The 27,080-nt window shown below is 56.5% G+C and overlaps 1 protein-coding gene across 2 annotated transcripts in view; it reads left to right on the top strand.

Moving 5' to 3' along the window:
- RGS9 (regulator of G protein signaling 9) overlaps positions 1–27,080 on the top strand; it is a 186,840-nt gene that overhangs the window by 123,819 nt on the left and 35,941 nt on the right. The window contains exons 9-17 of one of the 2 annotated variants that reach the window (XM_073579751.1): positions 8,118–8,180; positions 13,843–13,872; positions 17,467–17,528; positions 18,183–18,296; positions 20,698–20,813; positions 21,616–21,703; positions 22,720–22,858; positions 22,934–23,016; positions 24,775–24,889. In XM_073579751.1, coding sequence (XP_073435852.1) covers positions 8,118–8,180; positions 13,843–13,872; positions 17,467–17,528; positions 18,183–18,296; positions 20,698–20,813; positions 21,616–21,703; positions 22,720–22,858; positions 22,934–23,016; positions 24,775–24,889 — 810 coding nt within the window. Of the gene's footprint in view, positions 1–8,117; positions 8,181–13,842; positions 13,873–17,466; positions 17,529–18,182; positions 18,297–20,697; positions 20,814–21,615; positions 21,704–22,719; positions 22,859–22,933; positions 23,017–24,771; positions 24,890–27,080 lie in introns of both variants that reach the window. The other variant, XM_073579750.1, reaches the window with a different exon arrangement.

Raw genomic sequence — 27,080 nt, 5'->3', positions numbered from 1 at the left:
CTGTGTCTGTAGGATTGGTGAGGTGTCAGTGCTGTGTCTGTAGGATTGGTGAGGTGTCAGTGCTGTGTCTGTAGGATTGGTGAGGTGTCAGTGCTGTGTCTGTAGGATTGGTGAGGTGTCAGTGCTGTGTCTGTACGATTGGTGCGGTGTCAGTGCTGTGTCTGTAGGATTGGTGAGGTGTCAGTGCTGTGTCTGTAGGATTGGTGCGGTGTCAGTGCTGTGTCTGTAGGATTGGTGAGGTGTCAGTGCTGTATCTGTAGGATTGGTGTGGTGTCAGTAGGATTGGTGAGGTGTCAGTGCTGTGTCTGTAGGATTGGTGCGGTGTCAGTGCTGTGTCTGTAGGATTGGTGAGGTGTCAGTGCTGTGTCTGTTTGATTGGTGCGGTGTCAGTGCTGTGTCTGTAGGATTGGTGAGGTGTCAGTCCTGTATGTGTAGGATTGGTGTGGTGTCAGTAGGATTGGTTTGGTGTCAGTGCTGTGTCTGTAGGATTGGTGCGGTGTCAGTGCTGTGTCTGTAGGATTGGTGAGGTGTCAGTGCTGTGTCTGTAGGATTGGTGAGGTGTCAGTGCTGTATCTGTAGGATTGGTGTGGTGTCAGTAGGATTGGTGAGGTGTCAGTGCTGTATCTGTAGGATTGGTGAGGTGTCAGTGCTGTGTCAGTAGGATTGGTGAGGTGTCAGTGCTGTGTCTGTAGGATTGGTGCGGTGTCAGTGCTGTGTCTGTAGGATTGGTGAGGTGTCAGTGCTGTATCTGTAGGATTGGTGTGGTGTCAGTAGGATTGGTGAGGTGTCAGTGCTGTATCTGTAGGATTGGTGAGGTGTCAGTGCTGTGTCTGTAGGATTGGTGCGGTGTCAGTGCTGTGTCTGTAGGATTGGTGAGGTGTCAGTGCTGTGTCTGTAGGATTGGTGAGGTGTCAGTGCTGTGTCTGTAGGATTTGTGAGGTGTCAGTGCTGTGTCTGTAGGATTGGTGCGGTGTCAGTCCTGTATCCGTAGGATTGGTGAGGTGTCAGTCCTGTATCTGTAGGATTGGTGTGGTGTCAGTAGGATTGGTGAGGTGTCAGTGCTGTGTCTGTAGGATTTGTGAGGTGTCAGTGCTGTGTCTGTAGGATTGGTGCGGTGTCAGTCCTGTATCCGTAGGATTGGTGAGGTGTCAGTCCTGTATCTGTAGGATTGGTGTGGTGTCAGTAGGATTGGTGAGGTGTCAGTGCTGTGTCTGTAGGATTGGTGAGGTGTCAGTGCTGTGTCTGTAGGATTGGTGAGGTGTCAGTGCTGTGTCTGTAGGATTGGTGAGGTGTCAGTGCTGTGTCTGTAGGATTGGTGAGGTGTCAGTGCTGTGTCTGTAGGATTGGTGCGGTGTCAGTGCTGTGTCTGTAGGATTGGTGAGGTGTCAGTGCTGTGTCTGTAGGATTGGTGAGGTGTCAGTGCTGTGTCTGTAGGATTGGTGAGGTGTCAGTGCTGTGTCTGTAGGATTGGTGAGGTGTCAGTGCTGTGTCTGTAGGATTGGTGAGGTGTCAGTGCTGTGTCTGTACGATTGGTGCGGTGTCAGTGCTGTGTCTGTAGGATTGGTGAGGTGTCAGTGCTGTGTCTGTAGGATTGGTGCGGTGTCAGTGCTGTGTCTGTAGGATTGGTGAGGTGTCTTAGCTGTATCTGTAGGATTGGTGTGGTGTCAGTAGGATTGGTGAGGTGTCAGTGCTGTGTCTGTAGGATTGGTGCGGTGTCAGTGCTGTGTCTGTAGGATTGGTGAGGTGTCAGTGCTGTGTCTGTTTGATTGGTGCGGTGTCAGTGCTGTGTCTGTAGGATTGGTGAGGTGTCAGTCCTGTATGTGTAGGATTGGTGTGGTGTCAGTAGGATTGGTTTGGTGTCAGTGCTGTGTCTGTAGGATTGGTGCGGTGTCAGTGCTGTGTCTGTAGGATTGGTGAGGTGTCAGTGCTGTGTCTGTAGGATTGGTGAGGTGTCAGTGCTGTATCTGTAGGATTGGTGTGGTGTCAGTAGGATTGGTGAGGTGTCAGTGCTGTATCTGTAGGATTGGTGAGGTGTCAGTGCTGTGTCAGTAGGATTGGTGAGGTGTCAGTGCTGTGTCTGTAGGATTGGTGCGGTGTCAGTGCTGTGTCTGTAGGATTGGTGAGGTGTCAGTGCTGTATCTGTAGGATTGGTGTGGTGTCAGTAGGATTGGTGAGGTGTCAGTGCTGTATCTGTAGGATTGGTGAGGTGTCAGTGCTGTGTCTGTAGGATTGGTGCGGTGTCAGTGCTGTGTCTGTAGGATTGGTGAGGTGTCAGTGCTGTGTCTGTAGGATTGGTGAGGTGTCAGTGCTGTGTCTGTAGGATTTGTGAGGTGTCAGTGCTGTGTCTGTAGGATTGGTGCGGTGTCAGTCCTGTATCCGTAGGATTGGTGAGGTGTCAGTCCTGTATCTGTAGGATTGGTGTGGTGTCAGTAGGATTGGTGAGGTGTCAGTGCTGTGTCTGTAGGATTTGTGAGGTGTCAGTGCTGTGTCTGTAGGATTGGTGCGGTGTCAGTCCTGTATCCGTAGGATTGGTGAGGTGTCAGTCCTGTATCTGTAGGATTGGTGTGGTGTCAGTAGGATTGGTGAGGTGTCAGTGCTGTGTCTGTAGGATTGGTGAGGTGTCAGTAGGATTGGTGAGGTGTCCGTGCTGTGTCTGTAGGATTGGTGAGGTGTCAGTGCTGTGTCTGTAGGATTGGTGCGGTGTCAGTCCTGTATCTGTAGGATTGGTGAGGTGTCAGTCCTGTATCTGTAGGATTGGTGTGGTGTCAGTCCTGTATCTGTAGGACTGGTGAGGTGTCAGTGCTGTATCTGTAGGATTGGTGAGGTGTCAGTGCTGTGTCTGTAGGATTGGTGAGGTGTCAGTGCTGTGTCTGTAGAATTGGTGAGGTGTCAGTGCTGTGTCTGTAGGATTGGTGAGGTGTCAGTCCTGTATCTGTAGGATTGGTGAGGTGTCAGTAGGATTGATGAGGTGTCAGTAGGATTGGTGAGGTGTCAGTCCTGTATCTGTAGGATTGGTGAGGTGTCAGTCCTGTATCTGTAGGATTGGTGCTGTCAGTCCTGTATCTGTAGGATTGGTGAGGTGTCCGTGCTGTATCTGTAGGATTGGTGAGGTGTCGGTGCTGTGTCTGTAGGATTGGTGAGGTGTCAGTGCTGTGTCTGTAGGATTGGTGAGGTGTCGGTGCTGTGTCTGTAGTATTGGTGAGGTGTCAGTGCTGTATCTGTAGGATTGGTGAGGTGTCAGTCCTGTATCTGTAGGATTGGTGAGGTGTCAGTCCTGTATCTGTAGGATTGGTGAGGTATCCGTGCTGTATCTGTAGGATTGGTGAGGTGTCGGTGCTGTATCTGTAGGATTGGTGAGGTGTCAGTCCTGTATCTGTAGGATTGGTGAGGTATCCGTGCTGTATCTGTAGGATTGGTGAGGTGTCGGTGCTGTATCTGTAGGATTGGTGAGGTGTCAGTCCTGTATCTGTAGGATTGGTGCTGTCAGTCCTGTATCTGTAGGATTGGTGAGGTGTCCGTGCTGTATCTGTAGGATTGGTGAGGTGTCGGTGCTGTGTCTGTAGGATTGGTGAGGTATCCGTGCTGTATCTGTAGGATTGGTGAGGTGTCGGTGCTGTGTCTGTAGGATTGGTGAGGTGTCAGTGCTGTGTCTGTAGGATTGGTGTGGTGTCAGTACTGTATCTGTAGGATTGGTGTGGTGTCAGTGCTGTGTCTGTAGGATTGGTGAGGTGTCAGTGCTGTGTCTGTAGGATTGGTGTGGTGTCAGTGCTGTGTCTGTAGGATTGGTGTGGTGTCAGTGCTCTATCTGCAGGTTTGGTGACATGTCAGTTCTGTGTAGGTTTAGTGTGATACCAGTGCGCTGTGTCTGTGGGTCTGGCACGGTGTTGGTGTACTGTGTCTGCGGGTCTGGCGCGGTGTCAGTGCACTGTGTCTGCGGGTCTGTCTCGGTGCAGGTGCGCTGTGTCTGCGGGTCTGGCGCTTTGCACGTGCACTGTGTCTGCGGATATGTCTCGGTGCAGGTGCGCTGTGTCTGCGGGTATGTCTCGGTGCAGGTGCGTTGTGTCTGCGGGTCTGTCTCGGTGCAGGTGCGCTGTGTCTGCGGGTATGTCTCGGTGCAGGTGCGCTGTGTCTGCGGGTATGTCTCGGTGCAGGTGCTCTGTGTCTGCGGGTATGTCTCGGTGCAGGTGCGCTGTGTCCTCGGGTATGTCTCGGTGCAGTTGCGTTGTGTCTGCGGGTATGTCTCGGTAAGGGTGCGCTGTGTCTGCGGGTATGTCTCGGTGCAGGTGCGCTGTGTCTGCGGGTCTGTCTTGGTGCAGGTGCGCTGTGTCTGCGGGTCTGTCTCGGTGCAGGTGCGTTGTGTCTGCGGGTCTGGCGCGGTGCACGTGCGCTTTGTCTGCGAGTCTGGCGTGGTCCATGTGCGCTGTGTCTGCGGGCATGTCTCGGTGCAGGTGCGCTGTGTCTGCGGGTCTGTCTCGGTGCAGGTGCGTTGTGTCTGCGGGTCTGTCTCGGTGCAGGTGCGTTGTGTCTGCGGGTATGTCTCGGTGCAGGTGCGCTGTGTCTGCGGGCCTGTCTCGGTGCAGGTGCGCTGTGTCTGCGGGTATGTCTCGGTGCAGGTGCGCTGTGTCTGCGGGTCTGTCTCGGTGCAGGTGCGTTGTGTCTGCGGGTATGTCTCGGTGCAGGTGCGCTGTGTCTGCGGGCCTGTCTCGGTGCAGGTGCGCTGTGTCTGCGGGTATGTCTCGGTGCAGGTGCGCTGTGTTTGCGGGTCTGTCTCGGTGCAGGTGCGTTGTGTCTGCGGGTCTGTCTCGGTGCAGGTGCGTTGTGTCTGCGGGTCTGGCGCGGTCCATGTGCGCTGTCTGCGGGTCTGGCGCGGTCCATGTGCACTGTCTGCGGGTCTGGCGCGGTCCATGTGCACTGTCTGCGGGTCTGGCGTGGTCCATGTGCACTGTCTGCGGGTCTGGCGTGGTCCATGTGCGCTGTGTCTGCGGGTCTGGCGCGGTCCATGTGCGCTGTGTCTGCGGGTCTGGCGTGGTCCATGTGTGCTGTGTCTGCGGGTCTGGCGTGGTCCATGTGTGCTGTGTCTGCGGGTCTGGCGTGGTCCATGTGTGCTGTGTCTGCGGGTCTGGCGTGGTCCATGTGTGCTGTGTCTGCGGGTCTGGCGTGGTCCATGTGTGCTGTGTCTGCGGGTCTGTCTCGGTGCAGGTGCGTTGTGTCTGTGGGTCTGGCGTGGTCCATGTGCGCTGTGTCTGCGGGTCTGGCGTGGTCCAAGTGTGCTGTGTCTGCGGCTCTGGCGCGGTCCATGTGCGCTGTCTGCGGCTCTGGCGCGGTCCATGTGCGCTGTCTGCGGGTCTGGCGCGGTCCATGTGCACTGTCTGCGGGTCTGGCGCGGTCCATGTGCACTGTCTGCGGGTCTGGCGCGGTACATGTGCACTGTATGCGGGTCTGGCGCGGTCCATGTGCGCTGTCTGCGGGTCTGGCGCGGTCCATGTGCGCTGTCTGCGGGTCTGGCGTGGTCCATGTGCGCTGTGTCTGCGGGTCTGGCGTGGTCCATGTGTGCTGTGTCTGCGGCTCTGGCGCGGTCCATGTGTGCTGTGTCTGTGGGTCTGGCGCGGTCCATGTGCGCTGTCTGCGGGTCTGGCGCGGTCCATGTGCGCTGTGTCTTCGGCTCTGGCGCGGTCCATGTGCGCTGTGTCTTCGGCTCTGGCGCGGTCCATGTGTGCTGTGTCTGCGGGTCTGGCGCGGTCCATGTGCGCTGTGTCTGCGGGTCTGGCGTGGTCCATGTGTGCTGTGTCTGCGGGTCTGGCGTGGTCCATGTGTGCTGTGTCTGCGGGTCTGTCTCGGTGCAGGTGCGTTGTGTCTGTGGGTCTGGCGTGGTCCATGTGCGCTGTGTCTGCGGGTCTGGCGTGGTCCAAGTGTGCTGTGTCTGCGGCTCTGGCGCGGTCCATGTGCGCTGTCTGCGGCTCTGGCGCGGTCCATGTGCGCTGTCTGCGGGTCTGGCGCGGTCCATGTGCACTGTCTGCGGGTCTGGCGCGGTCCATGTGCACTGTCTGCGGGTCTGGCGTGGTCCATGTGCACTGTCTGCGGGTCTGGCGTGGTCCATGTGCGCTGTGTCTGCGGGTCTGGCGCGGTCCATGTGCGCTGTGTCTGCGGGTCTGGCGTGGTCCATGTGTGCTGTGTCTGCGGGTCTGGCGTGGTCCATGTGTGCTGTGTCTGCGGGTCTGTCTCGGTGCAGGTGCGTTGTGTCTGTGGGTCTGGCGTGGTCCATGTGCGCTGTGTCTGCGGGTCTGGCGCGGTCCAAGTGTGCTGTGTCTGCGGCTCTGGCGCGGTCCATGTGCGCTGTCTGCGGCTCTGGCGCGGTCCATGTGCGCTGTCTGCGGGTCTGGCGCGGTCCATGTGCACTGTCTGCGGGTCTGGCGCGGTCCATGTGCACTGTCTGCGGGTCTGGCGCGGTCCATGTGCACTGTCTGCGGGTCTGGCGCGGTCCATGTGCACTGTCTGCGGGTCTGGCGCGGTCCATGTGCACTGTCTGCGGGTCTGGCGCGGTCCATGTGCACTGTCTGCGGGTCTGGCGTGGTCCATGTGCGCTGTGTCTGCGGCTCTGGCGCGGTCCATGTGCTCTGTGTCTTCGGCTCTGGCGCGGTCCATGTGTGCTGTGTCTGCGGGTCTGGCGCGGTCCATGTGCGCTGTGTCTGCGGGTCTGGCGTGGTCCATGTGTGCTGTGTCTGCGGGTCTGGCGTGGTCCATGTGTGCTGTGTCTGCGGGTCTGTCTCGGTGCAGGTGCGTTGTGTCTGTGGGTCTGGCGTGGTCCATGTGCGCTGTGTCTGCGGGTCTGGCGTGGTCCAAGTGTGCTGTGTCTGCGGCTCTGGCGCGGTCCATGTGCGCTGTCTGCGGCTCTGGCGCGGTCCATGTGCGCTGTCTGCGGGTCTGGCGCGGTCCATGTGCGCTGTCTGCGGGTCTGGCGCGGTCCATGTGCGCTGTCTGCGGGTCTGGCGCGGTCCATGTGCACTGTCTGCGGGTCTGGCGCGGTCCATGTGCACTGTCTGCGGGTCTGGCGCGGTCCATGTGCACTGTCTGCGGGTCTGGCGTGGTCCATGTGCGCTGTGTCTGCGGCTCTGGCGCGGTCCATGTGCGCTGTGTCTTCGGCTCTGGCGCGGTCCATGTGTGCTGTGTCTGCGGGTCTGGCGCGGTCCATGTGCGCTGTGTCTGCGGGTCTGGCGTGGTCCATGTGTGCTGTGTCTGCGGGTCTGGCGTGGTCCATGTGTGCTGTGTCTGCGGGTCTGTCTCGGTGCAGGTGCGTTGTGTCTGTGGGTCTGGCGTGGTCCATGTGTGCTGTGTCTGCGGGTCTGTCTCGGTGCAGGTGCGTTGTGTCTGTGGGTCTGGCGTGGTCCATGTGCGCTGTGTCTGCGGGTCTGGCGTGGTCCAAGTGTGCTGTGTCTGCGGCTCTGGCGCGGTCCATGTGCGCTGTCTGCGGCTCTGGCGCGGTCCATGTGCGCTGTCTGCGGGTCTGGCGCGGTCCATGTGCGCTGTCTGCGGGTCTGGCGCGGTCCATGTGCACTGTCTGCGGGTCTGGCGCGGTCCATGTGTGCTGTGTCTGCGGGTCTGGCGCGGTCCATGTGCGCTGTCTGCGGCTCTGGCGCGGTCCATGTGCGCTGTCTGCGGCTCTGGCGCGGTCCATGTGCACTGTCTGCGGGTCTGGCGCGGTCCATGTGTGCTGTGTCTGCGGGTCTGGCGCGGTCCATGTGCGCTGTCTGCGGCTCTGGCGCGGTCCATGTGCGCTGTCTGCGGCTCTGGCGCGGTCCATGTGCGCTGTCTGCGGCTCTGGCGCGGTCCATGTGCGCTGTCTGCGGGTCTGGCGCGGTCCATGTGCGCTGTCTGCGGGTCTGGCGCGGTCCATGTGCACTGTCTGCGGGTCTGGCGCGGTCCATGTGCGCTGTCTGCGGGTCTGGCGCGGTCCATGTGCACTGTCTGCGGGTCTGGCGCGGTCCATGTGTGCACTGTCTGCGGGTCTGGCGTGGTCCATGTGCGCTGTGTCTGCGGGTCTGGCGCGGTCCATGTGCGCTGTGTCTTCGGCTCTGGCGCGGTCCATGTGTGCTGTGTGACTCGCCTCTGCTCTCTTACAGCCGGGGATGCTGGATGTTCTGGACTACGGGATAGACAGGGCGAGTGACCCCAATTTCGTCAAGGTAACCAGGTGAGGACGGACGGTCTCCGTGTACAGCGGATCAGGGCGTCTGGTGACTGCAGCCCTGTGTATGGGGGCCATCAGTGATTATGGGGGTGGTCACAGAACCTTCATGGACATTGTGTCCAGTAATAAACATTGCAGCTTTGCGCTGCTGTCCCCTCCGGTGGAAATATGAAATTACTGGGGTCTGCTGGGATTGGTAACCATGGTAACAGGCAGGTTGGCGGAGCGGTTGTGCTCGATGCCACACAATAATGAAGGCGGTCACGTTTATCCGTCACCCCCCGAGTCTCTGCACCCACATGCCCCCCGCAGTCTCAGGGCCGGGGTGGAGGTCAGTCCAGCCTCCGATCCCTCTGCATTGACTGTGAAGGCTGGGGGCTGCTGATGCCCATTTTTCTGCCATCATGCCCTGCTGTATGCTGTCTTCCTGCTGTGACTTGTAGTTCACCTGCTGACACTCTCCTCCTTCTTGTCTCTTCTCTTACAGACTCTGGGCGTCTCTGGTGACGGTCAAACGCTGCTTGTCACGCCATAAAAGCTGCCACTGGCACCATCGCTATTAGTACCGCTAACCCCTCACTGTCCACCACATAGCGAGTGTGTGTATAACCGCGTGCCTGTAAGGAGGCCGTGAGCGCAGCTCCTGAGGAACAGCATGCGTATAACCGCGTGTCTGTAAGGAGGCCGTGAGCGCAGCTCCTGAGGAACAGCGTGCGTATAACCGCGTGCCTGTAAGGAGGCGGTGAGCGCAGCTCCTGAGAAACGACGTGTGCGTATAACCGCGTGCCTGTAAGGAGGCGGTGAGCGCAGCTCCTGAGGAACAGCGTGCGTATAACCGCGTGTCTGTAAGGAGGCGGTGAGCGCAGCTCCTGAGGAACAGCGTGCGTATAACCGTGTGCCAGTAAGGAGGCCGGGAGCGCAGCTCCTGAGGAACAGCATGCGTATAACCGCGTGTCTGTAAGGAGGCCGGGAGCGCAGCTCCTGAGGAACAGCGTGCGTATAACCGCGTGCCTGTAAGGAGGCCGGGAGCGCAGCTCCTGAGGAACAGCGTGCGTATAACCGCGTGTCTGTAAGGAGGCGGTGAGCGTAGCTCCTGAGGAACAGCGTGCGTATAACCGCGTGCCTGTAAGGAGGTGGTGAGCACAGCTCCTGAGGAACAGCGTGCGTATAACCGCGTGCCTGTAAGGAGGCGGTGAGCGCAGCTCCTGAGAAACGACGTGTGCGTATAACCGCGTGCCTGTAAGGAGGCGGTGAGCGCAGCTCCTGAGGAACAGCGTGCGTATAACCGCGTGTCTGTAAGGAGGCGGTGAGCGCAGCTCCTGAGGAACAGCGTGCGTATAACCGTGTGCCAGTAAGGAGGCCGGGAGCGCAGCTCCTGAGGAACAGCATGCGTATAACCGCGTGTCTGTAAGGAGGCCGGGAGCGCAGCTCCTGAGGAACAGCGTGCGTATAACCGCGTGCCTGTAAGGAGGCCGGGAGCGCAGCTCCTGAGGAACAGCGTGCGTATAACCGCGTGTCTGTAAGGAGGCGGTGAGCGTAGCTCCTGAGGAACAGCGTGCGTATAACCGCGTGCCTGTAAGGAGGTGGTGAGCACAGCTCCTGAGGAACAGCGTGCGTATAACCGCGTGTCTGTAAGGAGGCCTGAAGCGCAGCTCCCGAGGAACGGCGACGGCGAGTGTATAATCGTGTATCTGTAAGGAGGCCGGAAGAGCAGCTCCTGAGAAACGACGTGTGCGTATAACCGCGTGCCTGTAAGGAGGCTGGGAGCGCAGCTCCTGAGAAACGACGTGTGCGTATAACCGCGTGCCTGTAAGGAGGCGGTGAGCGCAGCTCCTGAGAAACGACGTGTGCGTATAACCGCGTGCCTGTAAGGAGGCGGTGAGCGCAGCTCCTGAGAAACGACGTGTGCATATAACCGCGTGCCTGTAAGGAGGCAGTGAGCGCAGCTCCTGAGGAACAGCGTATGTATAACCGCGTGTCTGTAAGGAGGCCTGAAGCACAGCTCCCGAGGAACGGCGACAGCGTGTGTATAATCGTGTGTCTGTAAGGAGGCCGGAAGAGCAGCTCCTGAGAAACGACGTGTGCGTATAACCGCGTGCCTGTAAGGAGGCGGTGAGCGCAGCTCCTGAGAAACGACGTGTGCGTATAACCGCGTGCCTGTAAGGAGGTGGTGAGCGCAGCTCCTGAGAAACGACGTGTGCGTATAACCGCGTGCCTGTAAGGAGGCTGGTAGCGCAGCTCCTGAGAAACGACGTGCGTATAACCGCTTGCCTGTAAGGAGGCTGGGAGCGCAGCTCCTGAGAAACGACCTGTGCGTATAAGCGCGTGCCTGTAAGGAGGCTGGTAGCGCAGCTCCTGAGAAACGACGTGTGTATAACCGCTTGCCTGTAAGGAGGCTGGTAGCGCAGCTCCTGAGAAACGACGTGCGTATAACCGCTTGCCTGTAAGGAGGCTGGGAGCGCAGCTCCTGAGAAACGACCTGTGCGTATAACCGCGTGCCTGTAAGGAGGCTGGTAGCGCAGCTCCTGAGAAACGACGTGTGTATAACCGCTTGCCTGTAAGGAGGCTGGGAGCGCAGCTCCTGAGAAACGACCTGTGCGTATAACCGCGTGCCTGTAAGGAGGCTGGTAGCGCAGCTCCTAAGAAACGACGTGTGTATAACCGCTTGCCTGTAAGGAGGCTGGGAGCGCAGCTCCTGAGGAACAGAGTGTGTATAACCGTGTGTCTGTAAGGAAACCATAAGCACAGCTCCCGAGGAACGGCGTGTGTATAGCCATGTGGCTGTAAGGAGGCCAGGAGCGCCTGTAAGGAGGCGGTGAGCGCAGCTCCTGAGGAACAGCGTGCGTATAACCGCGTGTCTGTAAGGAGGCCTGAAGCGCAGCTCCCGAGGAACGGCGACGGCATGAGTATAATTGTGTATCTGTAAGGAGGCCGGGAACGCAGCTCCTGAGAAACGACGTGTGCGTATAACCGCGTGCCTGTAAGGAGGCCAGGAGCGCAGCTTACGAGGAACGGTGTATGTATAACCGTGTGCCTGTAAGGAGGCCGGGAGCACAGCTCCTGAGAAACAGAGTGTGTGTATAACTGCGTGTCTGTAAGGAGGCCATAAGTACAGCTCCTGAGGAACAGCGTGTGTATAATTGCATGTTTGTAAGAAGGCCGGGAGCGCATCTCCTGAGGAACGGCGTGTGTATAAGCGCGTGCCTGTAAGGAGGCCGGGAGCGCAGCTCCCGAGGAACGGTGTATGTATAACCGTGTGCCTGTAAGGAGGCTGGGAGCACAGCTCCTGAGAAACAGTGTGTGTGTGTATAACTGTGTGTCTGTAAGGAGGCTGGGAGCGCAGCTCCTGAGGAACGGCGTGTGTATAACCGTGTGCCTCTGAAGTGGCCAGGAGCGCAGCTCCCGAGGAACAGAGTGTGTATAATCGTGTATCTGTAAGAAGGCCGGGAGCGCATCTCCTGAGGAACGGCGTGTGTATAAGCGCGTGCCTGTAAGGAGGCCGGGAGCGCAGCTCCCGAGGAACGGTGTATGTATAACCGTGTGCCTGTAAGGAGGCTGGGAGCACAGCTCCTGAGAAACAGTGTGTGTGTGTATAACTGTGTGTCTGTAAGGAGGCTGGGAGCGCAGCTCCTGAGGAACGGCGTGTGTATAACCGTGTGCCTCTGAAGTGGCCAGGAGCGCAGCTCCCGAGGAACAGAGTGTGTATAACCGTGTGTCTATAAGGAGGCCGGGAGCGCAGCTCCTGAGGAACGGCGTGTGTATAACCGCGTGTCTGTAAGGAGGCCTGAAGCGCAGATCCTGAGGAACGGACATGTAAACCGTATATAGGGGCCCCAGTCCTCACATGGACCCCGGCCAGAGACGACATGTTCTCAACCTGAACTTCTGGGGTCTACGGGACATTATTGCATGTTTCTTCCCCAACAGTATCCAGCCTCTCAAATAATAAACAAAGCCATACCATATCCTCCAGTCACCTCTAGAGCTGCACTCACTATTCCGCTGTCTTAGCCTCCAGAGCTTTGGTCACTATTCTGTTGTGAGCACACTGTTGTACCTGTTGGTGCTAGTGTTGGCCATGCTCCCCCATTGTCTCGCAGTGTGTCTGCCCAGTACTGGGCTCTGGTCAGGGGTATGTTGCAGTCGCAGTTTACGTTTGCGGGCTTCCCTGTTCAGTCACTTGACTGCCGTCGTCTTTTCCGTGACTCTTCCTTTTTTCCGTGGCTCCGTCTTTCCCTCATAGCTGTCGGGCCGCTCCTGCCCTCCCTCATAGCTGTCGGGCCGCTCCGGCTCTCCCTCATAGCTGTCGGGCCGCTCCGGCTCTCCCTCATAGCTGTCGGGCCGCTCCGCCTCTCCCTCATCTCATAGCTGTCGGGCCGCCCCGGCTCTCCCTCATAGCTGTCGGGCCGCCCCGGCTCTCCCTCATAGCTGTCGGGCCGCCCCGACTCTCCCTCATAGCTGTCGGGCCGCCCCGGCTCTCCCTCATAGCTGTCGGGCCGCCCCGGCTCTCCCTCATAGCTGTCGGGCCGCCCCGACTCTCCCTCATAGCTGTCGGGCCGCCCCGGCTCTCCCTCATAGCTGTCGGGCCGCCCCGGCTCTCCCTCATAGCTGTCGGGCCGCCCCGGCTCTCCCTCATAGCTGTCGGGCCGCCCCTGGCTCTCCCTCATAGCTGTCGGGCCGCTCCGGCTCTCCCTCATAGCTGTCGGGCCGCTCCGGCCCTCCCTCATAGCTGTCGGGCCGCTCCGGCCCTCCCTCATAGCTGTCGGGCCGCTCCGGCCCTCCCTCATAGCTGTCGGGCCGCTCCGGCCCTCCCTCATAGCTGTCGGGCCGCTCCGGCCCTCCCTCATAGCTGTCGGGCCGCTCCGGCCCTCCCTCATAGCTGTCGGGCCGCTCCGGCTCTCCCTCATAGCTGTCGGGCCGCTCCGCCTCTCCCTCATCTCATAGCTGTCGGGCCGCCCCGGCTCTCCCTCATAGCTGTCGGGCCGCCCCGGCTCTCCCTCATAGCTGTCGGGCCGCCCCGACTCTCCCTCATAGCTGTCGGGCCGCCCCGGCTCTCCCTCATAGCTGTCGGGCCGCCCCGGCTCTCCCTCATAGCTGTCGGGCCGCCCCGACTCTCCCTCATAGCTGTCGGGCCGCCCCGGCTCTCCCTCATAGCTGTCGGGCCGCCCCGGCTCTCCCTCATAGCTGTCGGGCCGCCCCTGGCTCTCCCTCATAGCTGTCGGGCCGCTCCGGCCCTCCCTCATAGCTGTCGGGCCGCTCCGGCCCTCCCTCATAGCTGTCGGGCCGCTCCGGCCCTCCCTCATAGCTGTCGGGCCGCTCCGGCTCTCCCTCATAGCTGTCGGGCCGCTCCGGCACTCCCTCATAGCTGTCGGGCCGCTCCGGCCCTCCCTCATAGCTGTCGGGCCGCTCCGGCCCTCCCTCATAGCTGTCGGGCCGCTCCGGCTCTCCCTCATCTCATAGCTGTCGGGCCGCTCCGGCTCTCCCTTATAGCTGTCGGGCCGCTCCGGCTCTCCCTCTGTCCGGTGACTCTTCCTCTTGTGCTCGCGGTGACAGCTCAGAGAATAGTGCCATTTTGGTGCGGCGTGTCTGCGCAGTCGCGGGGTGGGCACTGATCGCACGGGTTTCCTGTGTAATATGTTCCTGTTTCTTTTCTGCAGAAGATGACGGTGGAGTTCTACCGGAGAGAGGTAAGTAGCTCTGCTTGCTGGATGTGAATGCACCTCTTTCGGGAGGGGACGTGCTCCGCACCGCTACATGCGTATTACTGGTCACAACTAACCGGCGGGGGGGGCATACTGTATATGCCAGTCCATGCCCGATAATCCGGCATCTGGTAAATCCCTCTAATCCAGCACAGGATGTACATCTGCAAGGCAAGTCATCTATTACAATCTGCAGTACAGGGAGAAAAGTAAGTGAACCCTGGTGTGAACTTCATCTCCAACAGCCGTTTGGGAAAAAGAATTTTAATAATGGCGGCGAGATTGGATCCCGGGAATAATTGGTGCTGGTCCCATTAACCCCAGAAGCATCGGAGGTTTCCAGACACCTCCTGAGCCTTTTCTCTTCTCTTTGTATCCGGGGCTCATGCAGATGTTTATGTTTTGTTTTATATTTCTTTGTTTTTCAACTTTTTTTTTCTCACATTATTTTTTAATTGCCATCGGCACAGTGTGTGTGTGTGTGTGTGTGTGTGTGGTGCAAGCTTCACAGTGTGTCTGTGTACGGTGCGGGACTCACACTGTGTCTTTGTGGTGCGGGCTGCACTGTGTGTGTCTGTGTGTGTGATGCGGGCCACACAGTGTGTGTGTGTTTGTCTGTGTGTGGTGCAGGCTGCACTATGTGTGTCTGTGTGTGGGGTGGGCTGCACTGTGTGTGGGGTGGGCTGCACTGTGTGTGTCTGTGTGTGGGGTGGGCTGCACTATGTGTGTCTGTGTGTGGTGCAGGCTGCACTATGTGTGTCTGTGTGTGGTGCAGGCTGCACTGTGTGTGTCTGTGTGTGGGGTGGGCTGCACTATGTGTGTCTGTGTGTGGGGTGGGCTGCACTGTGTGTGGGGTGGGCTGCACTGTGTGTGTCTGTGTGTGGGGTGGGCTGCACTATGTGTGTCTGTGTGTGGTGCAGGCTGCACTATGTGTGTCTGTGTGTGGTGCAGGCTGCACTGTGTGTGTCTGTGTGTGGGGTGGGCTGCACTGTGTGTGTCTGTGTGGTGCAGGCTGCACTATGTGTGTCTGTGTGGTGCAGGCTGCACTATGTGTGTCTGTGTGTGGGGTGGGCTGCACTATGTGTGTCTGTGTGTGGGGTGGGCTGCACTGTGTGTGTCTGTGTGTGGGGTGGGCTGCACTGTGTGTGTCTGTGTGTGGGGTGGGCTGCACAGTGTGTGTCTGTGGGGTGGGCTGCACTGTGTGTCTGTGTGGAGTGGGCTGCACAGTGTGTGTCTGTGGGGTGGGCCGCACAGTGTGTCTGTGTGTGGTGCGGGCCGCACAGTGTGTGTCTGTGTGTGGGGTGGGCCGCACAGTGTGTGTCTGTGTGTGGGGTGGGCTGCACAGTGTGTGTCTGTGTGTGGGGTGGGCTGCACTGTGTGTGTCTGTGTGTGGTGCGGGCTGCACTATGTGTGTCTGTGTGTGGGGTGGGCTGCACTGTGTGTGTCTGTGTGTGGGGTGGGCTGCACTGTGTGTGTCTGTGTGTGGGGTGGGCTGCACTGTGTGTGTCTGTGTGTGGTGCAGGCTGCACTATGTGTGTCTGTGTGTGGTGCAGGCTGCACTATGTGTGTCTGTGTGTGGGGTGGACTGCACTGTGTGTGGGGTGGGCCGCACAGTGTGTGTCTGTGTGTGGTGCGGGCCACACAGTGTGTGTCTGTGTGTGGTGCAGGCTGCACTATGTGTACTATGTGTGTCTGTGTGTGGGGTGGGCTGCACTGTGTGTGTCTGTGTGTGGGGTGGGCTGCACTATGTGTGTCTGTGTGTGGGGTGGGCTGCACTGTGTGTGTCTGTGTGTGGTGCGGGCCGCACAGTGTGTGTCTGTGTTCGAGGTGCGCGGGCTGATTGGGTGGGGTGTGTGGCCTGGTAACTGACCAATCTGAACTTCTTGGTTAGCGATGCCCCGAGCACCCCGCCGTCTGAGGTTTTATGAAGATAGCAAAGGCTCCAGATCACCTGGACGCTTCCGGGAAAATGTGCTATAGGCAGATGATTAAAATGTGGAGGAAGATGTCTGTCATGGTGGAGGGAGAGTTATGGTGGAGGGGCTGGTCACGGTGGAGGGGACTTCATGGCGGAGGGGCTGGTCACGGAGGGGGAGGGTCATGGCAGAGAGGCTGGTCATGGTGTCACAGCGGAGGGGACATCATGGTGGAGGGGAGAGGGTCATGATGGAGGGGTTGTCCTGGTCTGATTTGCTGGCCATCTGGGATCAGTGACAGCAGGGCATGGAGCATCACTCAAGAGGACATGCACGCTGCGACCATTACTGTAGACGAGACGTTCGGTGATACAAGGTACTGACACAAGAAGTAATCTGAAGAAGTTGGCGGCTGAGTCCGGACCTCCCCTCGCGATGCTGAGATCTGCGCACCGTGCACACGAGGCTCCCACAAATATCGATGACCTGAAACTCCTCGTTGTGGTGTCTGCAAGTCCAGGTGGAGCAGCTCTACAGGATCTTAAATCAAGGGTTCACTTACTTTTCCTCTCCGCGCTGTGGTTCCGCCTGTGTTGTTAGTTTTACACCAGTCACCATAAAGATCATTGCAGTAAATTACCCTGAGGTGGAGGAGGCATTATGGAGAATCGCTGCAGATCACCGAGATATAAGGAGAAAAGTATGTGCCCCCCACATCCACCTCCGGGGGCTTCTCTGTCCTCCGTCTAGGCGTCCGGGAGAATCACTGCAGATCACCAAGATATATGGAAAAAAGTATGTGCCCCCCCCACATCCACCTCTGGGGGCTTCTCTGTCCTCCGTCTAGGCATCCGGGAGAATCACTGCAGATCACCAAGATATATGGAAAAAAGTATGTGCCCCCCCCACATCCACCTCTGGGGGCTTCTCTGTCCTCCGTCTAGGCATCCGGGAGAATCACTGCAGATCACCAAGATATATGGAAAAAAGTATGTGCCCCCCACATCCACCTCCGGGGGCTTCTCTGTCCTCTGTCTCAACATCCGCAGATCTGCCCCAAATCTGCCACATTGTTGTAAAAGGTAACTGTTTAACAGCTGTCAGTGACCCTCCAATTTCGTCATCAATCAGGACCTTAACCGGTGTAGAAATTCCTACGGGTTCACTTACTTATTCTTGGTGTATAGTAATGTACTGGTAACCTGTCATCTGATAATCTAGAATGGTCCCCCCTATATGTGATCTCCACGGGATCCCCTGTATCTGGAGACTGGAATTATCTGCCTACAACTAATGTGTGATCAAAGAGCGCAGATTGCGTAATACTACAGGGTGAGCCCAGGGCAGAGGACGGGGGAGCCACAGGGCAGAGGACGGGGGAGCTTCAAAGCAGAGGACAGGGGATCCACAGGGCAGAGGACGGGGGAGCCACGGGGCAGAGGATGGGGGAGCCACAGGGCAAAGGACGGGTGCAGAGAGCAAAGGATAGGAACACAGGGCAAATAAGAGCAAAGGGCGAGATCACAAGGCAAAGGACCGGGCCCTGGGCAAATAAACGGAGTATAGTGCAAAGCATGGGGGTGCAGGACAGAGCATGGGGTGGTGGATGCAGGGTGAGAGCACAGCAGTAGCAGGTCCTCAGCACTCTACCTCTATTTTACAGATCATGTACTATCAACAGTCACTGATGAGATCCACTGTCAAGTCCTCGGTGTCCATGGCAGGGTAAGTGACCCCCCACATCATGTACCCTGAAGACAACAGACTCCCAAAGTGTATCCATAGGAAATGGCATGTGATATATGTATATACTAGACCTGCGTGAGTGTGTACATGCAGCATATGGAGAAAAGTATGTGCCCCCCCCACATTCACCTCAGAGGGCTTCTCTGTTCATCTACATCCATAGACATTAATATGTAGAAAAGTATGTACCCCCCACATCCACCTTCAGGGGCTTCTCTGTCCTTATCTACATCCATAGACTTTAATATGGAAAAAAGTATGTGCCCCCCACCTCTAAGAACCTAATAGCTTTCCACCGCTCCATCCGCCACTCAGCATTGTGCTTGGTGATGTACGGCTGCATGCAGCTACTCGGGCATGAAGCTCCCGGTGGGGGCTCAGTGTTTGTGCTGATACCAGAGGAGGTCCGGACTGTGCAGATATGGGGACTGTAGAGCAGTGGTGTCTTCTCCCCCCCACTCTGTAACATTATAGGGTCTCCGCCTTATGGCTGAGTTACTGTGGCTGTTTCCTTTGATGAGCAGCCCCCCATACTTCCCTCCATATAGGATCTGTAGATAATTGGATGGCTTACACTTGGGGTCCCGCTTCCTCTGGGTCCTGCTTCCTCATTTCCCACTTCCTCCTTTGCAGGATACTTAAGTACTGCGAGCAGTTTTACTCTCACGACCCCATCATGTCTGGCTGCCTCCCCAGTAACCCCTGGATCACAGATGACACCATGTTATGGGACCTGAATGCCAAACTGTAAGTGGTGACGCCCCTGCTCTGCAGGTTGGGATCATGAAGCTACATGAGGGTTATAACCCCACCACAGCACCCCCCTGGGTTTGTCATCTGGTGAATCACATGATCCCTCTCGGCCAATCAGCAGCTGTGATGCGATCATGTGACATACACTCCTGTAACAAAAGAGCAGTCATGTGACAACAGACCGGAGGGTGTTGTAGGGGCCTGATCTATCCCTCAGATAGGTGAGGGGGTTAATATGGTGTCAGCCATTCCCCTCTCAGGTGCCCTTTAATAGTGGAGGGCCTTTTAATAGTGTCCTCCATATTGAAAAGTGTGAAGGTTAATCATTCACTGACAGGAAGCAGAGATCTTATTCTGGTGACAAGCAATAGACTTAAAGGGCTGCGGCGAGTATGTGGAGATCTTTGTGGGTAAGAGATACATTTATATTGTATTCTATAGTGGGTGGGTAACCAGTGTAAAGGCTGGCACAGTGTGGAGGCATCGGTGGAGCAGCTGGACAGAAATACTACCCTGGCTGCAGCATGAGGGACGGATTGGAGAGGGGAGAGATGGGGTAGGGGGAGGCCGATCAGTAGAGGGATGCAGTAGTCCACACAGGAATAAATAAGCGCGATGGTAAGAGTTTTTTCAGTTTGAAAGGTGAGAAAAGATCAGATTCTGGAGATGTTTTTAAGGTGCAGGTGACATGAGCGAGTGATTGGATATAGGGAATAAAGGAAGACAGCTGGGTGCTACTGGGAGTTATGGTGGACCCACACACAGAGATGGCAGTCTTCGACAGTAAGAAGAGGGGACCTAGGACTGAGTACTGAGGAACACCGACAATAAGAGGAGGGGACCAAGGACTGAGGTACCCCGACAGTAAGAGGAGGAGACCTAGGACTGAGCCCTGAGGAACCCCGACAGTAAGAAGAGGGGACCTAGGACTCAGCTCTGAGGAACCCCGACAATAAGAGGGGACCTAGGACTGAGCACTGAGGAACACCGACTGTAAGAAGAGGGGACCAAGGACTCAGCTCTGAGGAACCCCGACAATAAGAGGGGACCTAAGACTGAGGTCTGAGGAACCCCGACAGTAAGAGGAGAGGGCCTAGGACTGAGCCTTGAGGAGCCCCAACAGTAAGAGCAGGGGACCTAGGACTCAGCCCTAAGGAACCCTGACAGTAAGAGGAGCCAACCTAGGACTGAGCCCTGAGGAACCCCGAAAATAAAAGGAGAGGGAGAGGAGCTGAGAGATGATACACTGGAGGAGTGGACAGAGATGTAGGAGAACAACCAGGACAGAATGGTGTCCTTGTGACGGATGGACTGGAGCATAGTGATGAGGAGCTGGTGGTCTGCGGCGTCAGATGCTGCAGAGACCCAGGAGAATTAGCATGGAGTAATGACCATTAGATTTAGCTGTTAGTAGATCATTAGAGACTTTATTAATATCAGATTCAGTAGAGTGTAAAGAGCGGAAACCAGATTGTAAGGAGTGAAGGGCGTTATCTAAGAGACAGCGGATCAGACGGAGTGAACCGAGCGTTCAAGGAGTTTACAGATGAAAGTAGATTAGAGACAGGTATGTAGTCAGCAGTGCAGTTGTGGTCGAGGGGTGTTTTTTTTTTTTTTTTAGTAGAAGTGTTGTGACGGCGCGTGTGATGGAGTGAAAAGTACCGGAAGAAAGAGAGAGGTTAGATATTTTAGTTAAGTGGTGACAGCCGTGGAGTGGGACTGGAGGAGATGTGAGGGAATAGGGTCACTGGTGTAGGTTTTAGAGCGAGAAGCAGCGAGGAGTCGGGTAGCTTCTTCTGTGACAGGTTCAAAGGTGGAAAGTGCATTTAAGGTGAGGGAGGGAAGGGGGTCCAGGCAATGAGGAGGTTGTGCAAAAAATGTCCTGGTGGCTGATTTCATCTAGGAAATAAGTGGCAGATCCTCCCCGCTGAGGTTGGTGACCGGAGCCTGTACATCAGGGCTCAGGAGGGAGTGGAAGGTTTCACAGAGTCCTTTTTTTATTGCCGGCTAGTGGTGTGAGGAGGGCGGTGAAGTCGCTTGCTTGGCAGGAGGTTGGCAGAGTTATAAGTTTTGAGCATGAACTTAAAAGTGTATGAAGTCTTGTGATGATCATGATTTTCTCCACTGACTTCCGGCCCCTGGAGCTCCGCTGGAGAAGACGTGTCTGCAGTGTGTGCCAGGGCCACAGCCATCTGTGTTGGGTCGTTCTGTGTGTGGCAGGTGCTATCCATCTCGTACCCAACTAAACCCGCCCCGCTGCTCTCCCCTTCGAAAAGGGGCACCCAGAAAGGGTTACACACATGGGGCTTGTGACTCCGCAAAAATGTAGAACAGCTCATTATGCAGTGGGGACTTGACACCGGCTCTTTAATTTATCACCTTCTTCTTGTTCCAGAGTGGAGATTCCTACAAAGCTGCGGGTCGAGCGCTGGACGTTCAACTTCAGTGAGCTCATCCGGGATCCGAAAGGAAGGCAAAGCTTCCAGCAATTCCTGAAGAAAGAGTTCAGCGGTAACGTGAAACTGCTCCTCCTCCAGACTCCTCTTTATTTGTCCTCCTCCCTCCTGACTCTCCTTATTCGTTCTCCTCCCTCCAGACTCCTGTGTCCTCCTTCCTCCAGCCTCCTGTTTCCTCCTTCTCCTCCCTCCACACCCCTCCTGTGTTCTTCTCCCTCCAGACTCCTCATCTGTCCTCCATCCTTATGCCTCCAACCGCCTCCTGTGTCCTCTTCCCTCCAGCCTGCTCCTGTGTCCTACAGCCTCCTTCTGTGTCCTCTTCCCTCCAGCCTCCTCTTGTGTCCTCCAGCCTCCTTCTGTGTCCGTCACCCTCCAGCCTCCTCCTGTGTCCTTCACCTCCAGCCTCATCTGTCCTCCTTCCTTCTGTCTCCTCCTGTGTCCTCCTCCTTCCAGCCTCCTCCTGTGTCCTCCTCCCTTGTCCTCTTCACTCCAGCCTTCTGTGTCCTCCCTCCGGCTTCCTCCTGTGTCCTCCTCCCTCCAGCCTCCTCTGTCCTCCTCCCTCCTCATTTGTCCTCCTTCCTTCTGTCTCCTCCTGTGTTCTCCTCCCTCCTCCTGTGTCGTCCTCTTCCCTCCAGCCTTCTGTGTCTTCCTCACTCCAGCCTCCTCCTGTGTACTCCTCCTCCCTCCCGCCATCCTCCTCGTGTCCTCCTCCCGCCATCCTCCTCATGTCCTTCTCCCTCCAGCCTTCTCCCCCCTCCTCCTCTGTCCTCCTCCCTCCTCTGTCCTCCTCCCTCCAATGTCCCATGCACAGGTGACGTATGCAGCTGATGGTACGCCTCTTGTTTCCTCTCGGTCAGGAGAGAATATGAGCTTCTGGGAGGCCTGTGAGGACCTGAAATACGGAGACCAGTCCAAGGTGAAGGAAAAAGCGGAGGAGATTTACAAGTGAGTGAGGTCAGCGCAGAGGGTCCGTTCCTGTGTGTCAGATACACGAGGGTGTGCAGAGGCTCCATGGAAGCACATCATAGTCCTGAACCAGCGACACCTCACATCTGAGATTTGTTACAGTGTATCAAGTAAGACCTCAATGGAGAAATTACTTCACTGATACAGTGTAACAAACCCTCACAATGGAGGGAGAGCAAAGCAGAAAGTCTGCTCTGCAGGTTATTCCGGCCTCACATTTTGCCCTCTGCAGGTTATTTTTCCTCCCCCAGCCTCACATCTCGCCCTCGGCGGGTTGTTCCTCACATCTCGCCCTCGGCGGGTTGTTCCTCAAATCTCGCCCTCTGCAGGTTGTTCCTCCCCCAGCCTCACATCTCGCCCTCGGCAAGTTGTTCCTCACAACTTGCCCTCGGCAGTTTGTTTCTCCCCCGGCCTCGCATCTCGCCCTCGACAGGTTATTGCTCCCTCTGCCTCGCATCTCGCCCTCGGCAGGTTGTTCCTCCTCCGGCCTCACATTTTGCCCTCGGCAGGTTGTTCCTCACGTCTCGCCCTCGGCAGGTTGTTCCTCACGTCTCGCCCTCGGCAGGTTGTTCCTCACATCTCGCCCTCGGCAGGTTGTTCCTCACATCTCGCCCTCGGCAGGTTGTTCCTCACTTCTCGCCCTCGGCAGGTTGTTCCTCACATCTCGCCCTCGGCAGGTTGTTCCTCACTTCTCGCCCTCGGCAGGTTGTTCCTCACATCTCGCCCTCGGCAGGTTGTTCCTCACATCTCGCCCTCGGCAGGTTGTTCCTCACATCTCGCCCTCGGCAGGTTGTTCCTCACTTCTCGCCCTCGGCAGGTTGTTCCTCACTTCTCGCCCTCGGCAGGTTGTTCCTCACTTCTCGCCCTCGGCAGGTTGTTTCTCACTTCTCGCCCTCGGCAAGTTGTTCCTCACATCTCGCCCTCGGCAGGTTGTTCCACCCCTGGCCTCACATCTCGCCCTCTGCAGGTTATTCCTCTCATCTTACCCTCTGCAGGTTGTTCCTAGCCCCTGGTGCCAGACGCTGGATTAATATTGATGGGAAGACGATGGACATCACGGTGAAGGGGCTGAAGCACCCGCACCGCTATGTGCTGGACGCCGCTCAGACGCACATCTACATGCTGATGAAAAAGGTGTGTGGTGGCTGCGAGGGTCCGCGCTGCCCCCTCCACTCCACCGGTGTTGCCATGTCTTCTTTCTCTTAGTAGGATTCTTACGCCAGGTACCTTAAGTCGCCCATTTACAAGGAGATACTGAGCAAAGCCGTGGTACCGCAGGAGACCAAGAAGAGGTAAGTGCCCGGGGAACGCAGATAACAGGAGGGCCGTGGATTACAGGGGGCGGTGGATAACAAGGGAGGGCGACAACGAGGGGATGATGGGGGCAGGGGATAACTAGGGAGGCATTATAATGAGGGAATGGTGGGAGATAACGGGAGATGCAGACAGCGAGGAGATGACGGGGCGGGGGATAACGAGGGAGGCAGACGAGAGGATGACAGGGGATAACTAGGGAGGCAGACGAGGGTATGACAGGGCCAGGGGATAACGAGGGAGGGAGACAATGAGGGGATGACGTTGGTCAAGGGATAAATAGGGAGGCAGACAATGAGGGGATGACAGTGGTCGGGGAATAAGTAGGGAGGCAGACAATGAGGGGATGACGGTGGTCGGGGAATAAGTAGGGAGGCAGACAATGAGGGGATGACGGTGGTCGGGGGATAAGTAGGGAGGCAGACAGACAATGTGGGGATGACAGTGGTCGGGGAATAAGTAGGGAGGCAGACAATGAGGGGATGACGGTGGTCGGGGAATAAGTAGGGAGGCAGACAATGAGGGGATGACAGTGGTCGGGGAATAAGTAGGGAGGCAGACAATGAGGGGATGACGGTGGTCGGGGAATAAGTAGGGAGGCAGACAATGAGGGGATGACGGTGGTCGGGGGATAAGTAGGGAGGCAGACAGACAATGTGGGGATGACTGTGGTCGGGGGATCAGTAGGGAGGCAGACAATGGGGATGACGGTGGTCGGGGGATAACTAGGGAGGAAGACAATGTGGGGATGACTGTGGTCGGGGGATCAGTAGGGAGGCAGACAATGGGGATGACGGTGGTCGGGGGATAACTAGGGAGGCAGACAGACAATGAGGGGATGGTGGTGGTCGGGGGATAACTAGGGAGGCAGACAATGAGGAATTGACAGGGGAGGGGGATAATGAGGGAGGCAAACAAGGAGATGAGAGGGGGCAGACTGGAGGACAAGACATAATGTAACTTCAGAATAGTGAGTGCAGCTCTGGAGGTGACAGGAGGATAAGACACGATGTAACAGCAGAATAGTGAATGCGGCTCTGGAGGTGACAGGAGGATAAGACACGATGTAACAGCAGAATATTGAGTGCAGCTCTGGGGGTGACAGGAGGATAAGACACGATGTAACAGCAGAATAGTGACTGCGGCTCTGGAGGTGACAGGAGGATAAGACACGATGTAACAGCAGAATAGTGAATATGGCTCTGGAGGTGACAGGAGGATAAGACACGATGTAACAGCAGAATAGTGAATGCGGCTCTGGAGGTGACAGGAGGATAAGACACGATGTAACAGCAGAATAGTGAGTGTAGCTCTGGGGGTGACAGGAGGATAAGACATGATGTAACACTAGAATAGTGAGTGCAGCTATGGGGGTGACAGGAGGATAAGACACGATATAACAGCAGAATAGTGACTGCGGCTCTGGAGGTGACAGGAGGGTAAGACACGATGTAACAGCAGAATAGTGAATGCGGCTCTGGAGGTGACAGGAGGATAAGACACGATGTAACAGCAGAATAGTGACTGCAGCTCTGGGGGTGACAGGAGGATAAGACACGATGTAACAGCAGAACAGTGACTGCAGCTCTGGAGGATGAGCCTTGATGCTGTGGTGATGACTGCGGTCCTGCTCTAGTCTTGTCATGATTGCACTGGTGGCCATGTCTGCCCCTATAAACAGTGCCTGGCAGCAGTGCTCGTGATCAGTGTAGTGACGCCTGTCCCTTCTCCAGCAGTAACTTTCCGTTGATGAGACGCCATCGCAGGTCAAGCCCGAGCCCGGTAATCCTGCGGCAACTGGAGGAGGAGGCGAAGGCCAAGGAGGCGGCCAACACCGTGGACATCACCCAGGTCATGAGCAAGCTGGACCGTCGAAACCAGCCGCAGCAGCCGCCGCCCGCCAAAGCCACCTAGCCGGGCCCTTGACTGATCCGGGCCCCGCAGGCTATAGTCCTAGCCGCAGCTCCCTCCTCGACCACTAGATGTCCCTCCACTGTGTAGTGCGGATAATGGTAGTGATTATGGGGCTGCCGGAGGTCACCGGGCTGCATCTCTTACCCAGGAGCAACTGCATAGTCTGTATACTCAGCACCTCTGCCTCCTGTCAGTGAATGGAAGCACAGCATGTTTACATCTAGGGGTGTACCCAACGAGCATCTCACAGCTGCCAGCATGTCAGTGCAGCAGTAATGTTCCCATTCACTGACAGGACACCTAACCATGATCAGTGATGGGGGCTCCAGGTTATAGATTGTCAGCTCCTGGTGATCAGTGATGGGGAATCCAGGTTATAGATCGTCAGCTCCTGGTGATCGGTGATGGGGGATCCAGGTTATAGATCAGCTCCTGGTGATCAGTAATGGGGGATCCAGGTTATAGATCGTCAGCTTCTGGTGATCAGTAATGGGGAATCCAGGTTATAGATCGTCAGCTCCCGGGGATGGTGATCACTGATGGGGAATCCAGGTTATAGATCGTCAGCTCCCAGGGATGGTGATCACTGATGGGGAATCCAGGTTATAGATCGTCAGCTCCCAGGGATGGTGATCACTGATGGGGAATCCAGGTTATAGATCGTCAGCTGCCAGGGATGGTGATCAGTAATGGGGGATCCAGGTTATAGATCGTCAGCTTCTGGTGATCAGTAATGGGGAATCCAGGTTATAGATTGTCAGCTCCTGGTGATCAGTGATGGGGGATCCAGGTTATAGATTGTCAGCTACTGGTGATCGGTGATGGGGGATCCAGGTTATTGATCGTCATCTCCTGGTGATCGGTGATGGGGGATTCAGGTTATAGATTGTCAGCTACTGGTGATCGGTGATGGGGGACCCAGGTTATAGATTGTCAGCTACTGGTGATCAGTGATGGGGGATCCAGGTTATAGATTTGTCAGCTACTGGTGATCAGTGATGGGGGATCCAGGTTATAGATCGTCAGCTCCTGGTGATCAGTGATGGGGAATCCAGGTTATAGATCGTCAGCTCCTGGTGATCGGTGATGGGGGATCCAGGTTATAGATCAGCTCCTGGTGATCAGTGATGGGGGATCCAGGTTATTGATCGTCATCTCCTGGTGATCGGTGATGGGGGATCCAGGTTATAGATTGTCAGCTACTGGTGATCAGTGATGGGGGATCCAGGTTATAGATTGTCAGCTACTGGTGATCAGTGATGGGGGATCCAGGTTATAGATTGTCAGCTACTGGTGATCAGTGATGGGGGATCCAGGTTATAGATTGTCAGCTCCTGGTGATCAGTAATGGGGGATCCAGGTTATAGATCGTCAGCTTCTGGTGATCAGTAATGGGGAATCCAGGTTATAGATCGTCAGCTCCCGGGGATGGTGATCACTGATGGGGAATCCAGGTTATAGATCGTCAGCTCCCAGGGATGGTGATCACTGATGGGGAATCCAGGTTATAGATCGTCAGCTCCCAGGGATGGTGATCACTGATGGGGAATCCAGGTTATAGATCGTCAGCTGCCAGGGATGGTGATCAGTAATGGGGGATCCAGGTTATAGATCGTCAGCTTCTGGTGATCAGTAATGGGGAATCCAGGTTATAGATTGTCAGCTCCTGGTGATCAGTGATGGGGAATCCAGGTTATAGATTGTCAGCTACTGGTGATCAGTGATGGGGGATCCAGGTTATAGATTGTCAGCTACTGGTGATCGGTGATGGGGGATCCAGGTTATAGATTGTCAGCTACTGGTGATCGGTGATGGGGGATCCAGGTTATAGATTGTCAGCTACTGGTGATCAGTGATGGGGAATTCAGGTTATAGATTGTCAGCTACTGGTGATCGGTGATGGGGGATCCAGGTTATAGATTGTCAGCTACTGGTGATCGGTGATGGGGGATCCAGGTTATTGATCGTCATCTCCTGGTGATCGGTGATGGGGGATTCAGGTTATAGATTGTCAGCTCCTGGTGATCAGTGATGGGGAATTCAGGTTATAGATTGTCAGCTACTGGTGATCGGTGATGGGGGATCCAGGTTATAGATTGTCAGCTACTGGTGATCAGTGATGGGGGAT

The sequence above is a fragment of the Dendrobates tinctorius genome, unplaced genomic scaffold (assembly GCF_039654945.1).
Source record: "Dendrobates tinctorius isolate UK_male_01 unplaced genomic scaffold, ASM3965494v1 ptg000063l, whole genome shotgun sequence".
Lineage (NCBI taxonomy): Eukaryota > Metazoa > Chordata > Amphibia > Anura > Dendrobatidae > Dendrobates > Dendrobates tinctorius.
Note: the sequence above shows the minus strand (reverse complement) of the source record. Positions and strands in the feature narration are given on the sequence as shown.